This window comes from Morone saxatilis, unplaced genomic scaffold (assembly GCF_004916995.1).
Source record: "Morone saxatilis isolate NCDOM2014 unplaced genomic scaffold, NCSU_SB_2.0 Contig14, whole genome shotgun sequence".
In the NCBI taxonomy this organism is placed as follows: Eukaryota; Metazoa; Chordata; class Actinopteri; family Moronidae; genus Morone; species Morone saxatilis.
Window position 1 is genome coordinate 14,897,391 of NW_023339696.1, and position 9,147 is coordinate 14,906,537.

General features: G+C 39.2%; 1 protein-coding gene across 2 annotated transcripts in view; it reads right to left on the minus strand.

Annotated features, from left to right (window-relative positions):
• Positions 1-9,147, minus strand: part of trip10a (thyroid hormone receptor interactor 10a) — a gene marked incomplete in the record, with an annotated part of 16,689 nt that overhangs the window by 4,335 nt on the left and 3,207 nt on the right. For both annotated transcript variants that reach the window (XM_035655275.1, XM_035655274.1), the window contains 8 exon segments: positions 2,433-2,621; positions 2,745-2,891; positions 3,291-3,419; positions 3,511-3,615; positions 4,105-4,167; positions 5,279-5,426; positions 6,279-6,335; positions 6,898-7,013. In XM_035655275.1, the coding sequence (XP_035511168.1) occupies positions 2,433-2,621; positions 2,745-2,891; positions 3,291-3,419; positions 3,511-3,615; positions 4,105-4,167; positions 5,279-5,426; positions 6,279-6,335; positions 6,898-7,013 (954 nt within the window).

Here is a 9,147-nt window from a genome sequence, read left to right on the forward strand (position 1 = left end):
TAGGCAGAGGGTGGTGTACAGAATGGGGGAGAGGGGGAAGGCAAAAAACAACAAGGTGAAAAGGGAAAGAAAAAGACACCATCAACACCTTAAAGCACACCACAAAGCCAGGAGGACAACACTTGAGCAAACCCAGCACACAAGCCCAGAGAGCATCAAAGCACAAACACACATCTGACTCTTTGGCTCACATCAACACACGCATAAAAAAACCCAAATACAAAAATAAGACAGCGAGCGACCCTCCACAGCTCCCACACCTAAGCCTCAGCAATCAAACACCTGCTGTCGAACTCAAGCCAGGTTGAATGGTGAACCACAGTGAGCAACCGGAACAGGCCACCTAGACTAAATTTGAACTGCTTAAATGGGTTAAAGAACATTTTTGTATTCATAGATTTACTCTATCTCTAATCTAGAAATATGGCACAGCATTACATCAAAGCCCAATCATCTAAATTACATACTTGGAAGTGAAAATGAAGGTGAAGAAAAAACTGTTTACTGTACACATAAACAGTATTAAAGAGCTACTCACAGTTCAATATAATGCAATATAATAGTTCAGTAGAGTGCAATATAATACATAGTTGAGTAATATAAGAAAAAAGGTAGAACTGGGTTTATTTAAATACTGATTGCTTGTGTTTGCTATGCTCCAATAGGCTAGTTTATGCAAAAAAAAATATTCATCCTTTCTTCTCTAGCATAGTTCTCAGAGTTTACAAAGCTATGTAAAGCTGTCTAGTTTGGTCGCAGCATTCCTGTGTGTCTACAGTGAACACAGTCACATATTTCTTAAAAATTACAGTTATAATGGCCCAAACTATGAAAATAAGACCTATGTTATAAAGAAAACACTTTCCTTAAGCCGAATGAGCCAACTAAACCATTAGTATTCTGTGTGAAAAATCATGTTCACAGTTGTGAAACCTGTGCTATCCTTTGAGTCTGACCTACATAGATAAAAATCAATTCATACACCAGTGCAGTTGTTATAAATATCCTGCTTAATTTCCACAATGTCAGTTGTGCATATGGATGTCTGGGGGCTTGATGAATGCCCTGTATGACCTCTTAAAAAGAGCGTTAACTCTGTGTCTATGTGGAAAGGTCGGGGGTGGGATCTATTAGCTAAATTATACAGGAGGCTGATGTCTTCTAGTCTTCAATAGTGAATGTCTAACACAGCCCTACAACAAGGTCCCTTGTGTAAATACTGAGCGCTGGAAGTACAGCACTGTTATTATGTGACCATCTACTGGGTAGGTGCTACTTTTCTTGAGAGTTATGGGAATCTAAGTACAGGAGAGCAGTTAAGAATGGGAATGTTCGGGGCCAGACATAAACCAAAAGCTCAGTCAAGCCAGTACATTCAGCCTCCTATTCATACTGCTACAGTCCTAATTGGGAGAGCATGACTGATGACACAGAGCAGTGTGCCACACACATACACAGAACAGAAAGAGTGCACAACAGAGCACAGCCAGTAAGACATGCAGAGAGAGGAGAGGCGCTGAACAAGCAAACACTGCAGGGAAGAGAGAGGGGGTCACTTAATGCTGGGGCAGAAGGAGTGGGACTGTTAGCTGGTTAGTGGTCAGCTACCAATATCACCAGTTCAATTTGGGACCCCATCAAGAGCCCGTGAGATCGATTCTTAAGACCAAATACAAAAATGTCAATGTTAACAGCTACTGCATTAATGTTTGGTTGGATGTGAGCCAATTTCTCTGACCTGGCAAACCTGGTGTCATCCTAATTGTTGGCACAAACATTTTATTGTGATGAGAGACATAATGCTAGGTTCTGGGCAGTATAATGGAAGCAGTGTGTTTGTGGATGCCTGTAGAGGAAAATTCAATGTTGTTTGGGCCCCGTGCTGATGAAAGCACAAGCACAGCAGAATGCTGACTGCCAGTTGACCTATTGGAAACCACGCTGCAAAGAGAGGGAGGTGTGTGGGCGGGGGGCGGGGGGCAGCAAGGTTTATTCACTCACAGCCAGGGACAGAGTCATGCAAAGGACCTGTTCTAGAAGTGTTGGGGTGTGTGAGTTCATGTATAATATAATAAAAGAGGTTCATGCGTTATTATACTGAGCTTTCAAGAGGACGTGTGTGAGTGCGTGTGTGTGAGTGCGTGTGTGTGTGTATAGCCACAACCACAGGTCCATCATGAGTGCTCTCTGTAGGGTGGATTTCCTGGCTCTGCCTGCTGGCTCTCCAGCTCAGACACTAACATTTCCGTGCAAGGACTTAGCCACTGCGCACCTGCGGATTTTCAAGTCTGCTGCCATTGATCATTGATGGAGGGGGTTGCTAGTGTATTCATTGCTCAATTATCACAATGCAAAAAACTTCTCTTTTAGTATAAGGTCATGTAATTTGGTTAAATTAGCCTAATGTGCTCTGCTTGAGTGGAATGTCCTACCTTACTTCTTTTGCTGAAAAGCCAAAAGTTTTTGCTCCTGTTCTTTCCTAGAAGGTCCATTGGGCCTTTAGGCGTGCCCAGGCTACTGTCAGATGAGGCTCGGTTGATTCCTTGACTGTAGTCCTCAAACTCCACATCTCCAGGACGTTCGAAGCCTGACTTGTTCTGCTCTATCACAACCATGGAGTCCTATATTAGATGCAATCATGGATAAGGGTAATCAAGATTTGTTTTCAAACAGTTGAAACAAGTGAACAGCATAAAGCCACGCTGCACATCAAAATCCATTTTTAATTTTTGAGACCAACTCACATTCCTCTCATTAACATTAGTGCCGGCTTTAGTAATGCCTTCCAGGCACTTGCCAATGATAGGCATCACATGCTTCTCTGTGTCTGAGAACAAGATGTAGCCTTGCGCCAACTTCCGCACTCGCCTCTCATCCAGATCCTGCAATTTCTAATGAACACAGACACCATTATTAGGCTTGAGACAATAAATATTACATAGCCCATAATACATACAATGTGTATCTCAACATCAAGCAACAAGTTTAGTTATTTATGATTATTTGTTCTGATGAAAGCTTCAAAGTCAAAACTTTAGCATGTGAATAGGTGAAACTAAATGAACTGATTTAACTGAACAGTTCATCCCTGGCTTTGTTTAATTTTAGAAAACTCAAAATGACAGCAGTAATTGGCAACATGCACACTCCATGGTGCATGTAAGAGGTAAAAAGTAGAACTGAACTTAAATAATAATAATGTAATAAATAATAAATATACAATAACCACATGTTAACAACTCAAATAAACATTAAGGACAGGAATATTGGGCCATACGCAATTTACTTACATTGAAAATGAGTGGCATATCATTAAAATAGAACTGATTCTGCTCCTTGTTGTACTTCTGAAGCTGAGCAGCATAGTCGTTCTTACACTCCTCCGCTACATGTGCTCTCATATGAGCCTGCTGTTTGGCCTAGAACCACACATAAAGCAACAGGTTAACAAAGTGCATCTGATTCTACTTTTGATCATGATAAATAGTCCTTAAAATAGTCCTTTGTTACTTTTTCAACATCCGCCTTCGTGGCATTGATGTCTTGATCAGTCTTTTCTGCGTACTGTGCTGCACGCTCCGCTTCCCTCCATTCCCTCTCAAAGCGCTTTTTACTCTGGTGTGCAAAAAGAAAAAGAAAGATGGAGAGAAAAAGAACATGTTCAGCTCATTCAACTAAGTGAGACCATGGCCTGAATGAAATATGAGGAGGTTCTACTATTTTGAGCAGAACATTTTTCACTGTCTTTCTAAAAAGACAGATAAGGGAGGTTGGGGGCGTTGGGACTCTATCATCTCTAATCATAAGTGAATAGGTCTTGGATTGATGATAGGAGTCTAAAATTGGAACTGCTTGCCACTCAGTCCATCTGTTTTTACTAGAGAAAAATATAGCCACCTGACCAACCACACTGAACATGCAGTCATTTGCTTACAGAGAATTTCCCCCCTTCTTTCATAATAAACCCAACACAAAGACAAAAAGGGACTATATATAGTATATAATATATCTAACAGCAAAGCTGCGTAGTATTATATACTATTGTTACAATAGAAAATGCAAAAATTAATCATGACATATGATTGACGCCTCCTTTAGACTTACACCGTCAAGCTGCTTGTAGGTGCTCTCCAAACTCTGCTGGGCCTTCTTGGCCTCCATCAGATACTGCAAACATTCATAAAAATAGACCGAAGTGAGAGGAGGGGAGGCGGGTCAGATGACACAGAGAGAGACAGCCATGTGTAGGGGCAGACACAGAATAAACAATGACCTCCAAAAGCCACACAACATAACAGACAAGAAAACAAATACCAGTGTGTCTGTTTGAGACATCACGTCTGCAGTGAGAGCCTGTACACGGCTGCAGTGTTCTGCAATCCAGTGGGACAGAGCCAATGCATTCCTCATAGAGAAATGGCACACCACCACGCAGACCATGCCTCCCCCTGGAGACACTAAGTAAGGCTTCCTTCCTGCCACAACCGTGAGATCTCCGAATCTCAACTCCTCCTTTAAATCTCCCCCTCTTATCATTTACACTACCCTTTACACTCCTTCTGAGCAGTGTGTGCTGTATACTGCAAATGACAATTCTGTCTGACTCATTTGGAGTATTCTCAAGCTGCTGGTGAACATGCAGGCACATAATAGTATACAGTATACATTATGGACATGGAACCACTAGTCAATAACAGAAAATGTATTACTATTGATTATTATAATTCACACTTATTTTGATACATGACTCATGACTTTTTAGGCAAAAATGCAAGAAATTAAAAAATTAGAAAATATGCAGCTTTTCTTGGTCTTACCTAATAGTCAATCTAATTATTGGTTTTTGAACCGTTGGTCTGACAAAAAAAACAATAACTACATTTGATGAAGTCAACTTGGGCTCTAGGATATTGTGCTGCCATTCTTAATTGTTTTTCAATGTTTTATGTCACCCATACTAAATAAAGGAGCTTGCAGTGGTAAGCAAAACAAGTAAACATTTAAACTATTTCTGCTGTATCAAAGTAAAGCAGAATGGACCAAAACCCATTATAACATAGTTGACAAGCTACAGAGGAAGGTGTTTCAGAGGGCGGACAACAAGGCTGTGGGAAAATGTCAACAAGTTGCCTTTTAAGGAGCCTGAGCACAGTGTGTATAGTATCAAACAACCACTTTTGCCTGCAAATTCAACTTATTTGGTATACTCATGGCTACAAAGATGGACTTCAACCAGAGTAACACAATTCACCACTGGTCCACTCCATATGAAGCTCACCGTCTTTCGTTCCTGCTTGAGCTCTTGCAGGTACTTGGTGAGATCGATGCAAATGCTCATCATCATGTTTTCAGCAATTAGCTCTCTCTGCCCCGCGTAGTCGTTCATCTCATTGAGGATTTCCAAAAAAGACTGGTAGCTGGACAACCTACCATTTAAGAGGAGGAGAGAGGAAAGGGTGGAGAGATGAGAACACAGTGATGGGACCACCGATAAGACGATACATACACAAACTCAAAGAGAAAGCAGCAGTGGACCAAGTCATAATAAGAAGCTCATGACTTCCTTATTTTTGCTTCCTCCTAGGATCGTTTAAATGGCCAGCAGCCGCTCACTATAGCATGAATGACACTAATGACAAAAAAACTGTGTGAAACATGGTAATCAGTTCTGTTGCTGAGTGTGGCATTACAGCCAGGGTGTTAATCCAAATTGACCCAGTAAGCACAATTTTAGCTGACATTTTGCAGCAAAATGTAATTCCTCAAATAAAAAGTAAAAAAAATAAACAATATATATATATATATAAGGTGAAAAAAAACTAAACAACTTGAGTTATTCTTGATAGTAGATATGACCTATCTAGTATGAGTATATATATATTTTTTTTTTTATATATATAAAAATTAATAGTACGTTATGATACCATATATAATACTGATAGTATATATAAAAATAATATATAAAAATATACTGATATAGTCATATATTAGTTATATAAATATATATATACCTTAGTAATATAAAAATACTATTATATTTGATATATATTTACATAATATTTATAAAAAAAAATATTTACTTTTGTATATTTTTTGTTTTCTTAGTATTATTTTATAAATTACTATTTAGTATGTATACTTTAATATATATATATATAGTATTATATATTATATTGAAAACTAAATATAAATATAATACTGAAACTAAAAAAAAAAAAGGTATTATCTGTAAGCTGTCATTAAAGGAATGCTTTGCAACAAAACCCACAATGCCTCACCTGCACTCTGGTTCATCTTTACTGCTTCGTTTTAGGTTATATTTCTTGGAAAGATTCCTGTGGAAAATGAAAGCGCATCAAACAAATGGGTACACGCATACTTAACAAATTCTCAAAGGGAAAAGATGGAAAACAGTTAAAGAAAGCTTGCTAAATTCAGCTATTCTTATGCAACCACTGGCTGTTTTATACAATAGGATTAAAAACATCAGTAAACTATGCACTTATTAAAAAAACTGTTCTTCCTCATTTCACTCTCCCTCTGACCACATACTGTCTATCATGTGCCAGTCTGCTCCCACTTCCTCTCCTCTCCAGCAAAGCTCAGCACTACACCAGATGTGGGCCTGCAGACTGGGAGACAACTAGGAGAGGGAGCACCATGGATGAAGAGAGAAAGAGGGAGAGAGCGAGCACACTGCAGCTGGAGAATGAGGCCAGTGTTTCAGAGACAAGTTAGATTCTGTCCCAAAGTGGTCATAAGACCCCACAAACATTTCATAAACAGCCATTTAACATGTACCCAAGCAAACACAAGCAAACACACACACTAACACAAGCTGCTTTGAGCATTTTAGGCAGACAGCGCAGGAGAACAATGACAAAAAGCGAGGCCTACCTCAGTTGTTTGGCATAGTTTTGTTCAATCTCTGTCCTCTCCTTCACAAATTTCACATACTTCTCCACCAGCTCCAGGCCAGACTGTGTATGCTTCTCAATGATGTCATATTGGTCCTGGGGAAAGGAGAATGAGAGACAAATAAGGAAAAGATATTAAGTCAACACTCTGCAGGATATGGAACATGTGTTAACTTCTGGGTAATAACTGGGATGTTCCTCAAGTTGAGTTTAAGGTCATCTAAATTCATCTTAAATGGAGGGTAATAAACTAAGCACATCAACGATTGTTCCTGCATGTTGGATTCCGCGAATGCTCTCCACATGTGCACACAATCTCAGCAATGGTCTCTAAACTTCCGGCTAGCTTTAAATCACAGGGCAACAATGTTGTTCAAAGGACACAGGGTTATAAAAGGGGTCACAGGCAGGAAAAGGAGGTGCTCTTCTGATACATATCCTGCTGTACTGTGTCCAGTGAAATGTTTCTGAATAGTAATCCTGAGAGCCATGTATGACATACTTTACATTACATTATATTAGCTCCACAAGGTCCTTATTAATGTAGCTCTTTGGCATATATCATATCTAGATTCTACTTCATAGGCCTACGGCACAGCAGAACTAAATTTGCTGACTTTTGATTTTGATATTGTGCAGTATGAAGGAGGTGTTGTGTTTCTAATCCTCTTGTGTTCCTTATTTGGTAGAGCACTTTATGACACCTTCAAGCTCAGACAAGTCTTGAGAGTGAGAGATGATATCTGAGCCAGTGCTCTCCCACTCTACACTCAAAACAATTCCCCCAAGCTTTCTTTGCTGCCGAGTTTAATATTGAGGAGGGGGCACGTTGAAAAGGGATTCCTGACAAGTTGGGCCGTGTTCTCCTGTACCCTTCCTGGCCTTCAGGAAAAAACAAAAGAGACAAGACCCAAATGAATGAGGCAACGTTTAGCCTAATTACAGAACACAGTTAAAGGCTAAGACAGGGGCCTGCAATCCATCACCACAATAACATCTAACCAATAGGCAGTGTTAGGGGTTTAATTTAGCATCATTAATTACGGAACAGGAGTAATGATAGTCAATACAGCCAACTTACAACTACAGATTTTCCAATTTCCTAAAGTGCCTGTGTTAACAACAGATTTTCTTCTTAGATGTGGAAAATAATTGCCCAGTATTTGACTTGGAAATTATAGTGAAGAATGGCAGTAAAACACCCAAATGGCAGGATTTTAATGTACTACTACGAATGTAGCCCTCTCAAATTGTAAATGGTGACAATTTCTTTATGAATCATTTAAACGTGAGAAGTTGTCAGTACGGTAGTAGCTGCATCCAGTACTATCTCACCACATAAACAGAACAGAAAGCCAACGCTGCAATTAGCTATACTGGCCAAGGCTGAACAGAGGCAAGGTATGCCATGTGGAAGTGCAGTGCCATCAACTTGTAGCCACATTCACTCCCGGGTTACTCCCTGAGGTATAGATTCACGGTCAAACCTTGCATCAAGGTAACTTGGATGGCTAAAACATCTGAATTTTTTAGGTCTTAATTATACTTACTCACCATATTATGGAAACTATGATAGTAGAAATGGAAAGTTATATACCACATAACTTTGATGCAGGTATTTTGCATAGATAAGTCTATTATTTGCCCATTCAGTTTCAGGTCTGCTTATCAGTCTGTGGCAGTGTGTGGGAAAAGGTCAACTACTGAAGATTGACTGCGAAATCAGAAATTGTCAGGCAAACTGTTGTAGGCGTAGCGCCTGTGTACGTTGGACAGCGGGGAGGTCCCCAAACTAGTATTTAGTCTGCCACTCCAAGTGATCCAACTCCAATTCAATCTGCCAATACTCCGTCCTAATCCTATATTTACACCTCCACAACACAGCTGCACAATGCTTAGCTAATGATGTTAACAAAACTCACATAATGTAATGCTAGACAATTAACCATTTCTGCATTCATATAAAATGCCCTGCATCACTTAAACCAATTATTAAATTATAATAAATACAAAACATGACAAAATAATAATGTTTAAGTCACAGTAGACACTCAAAGGGATAGTTACCAAAGATTTCACCTAAAATCAATAGTAGGAACAAAATATATATATACATATATACACACACACACACACACATATATACACATATATATATATATATATACACATATATATATATATATACACATATACACATATATAACACATATATACCAGGAACCAGGGC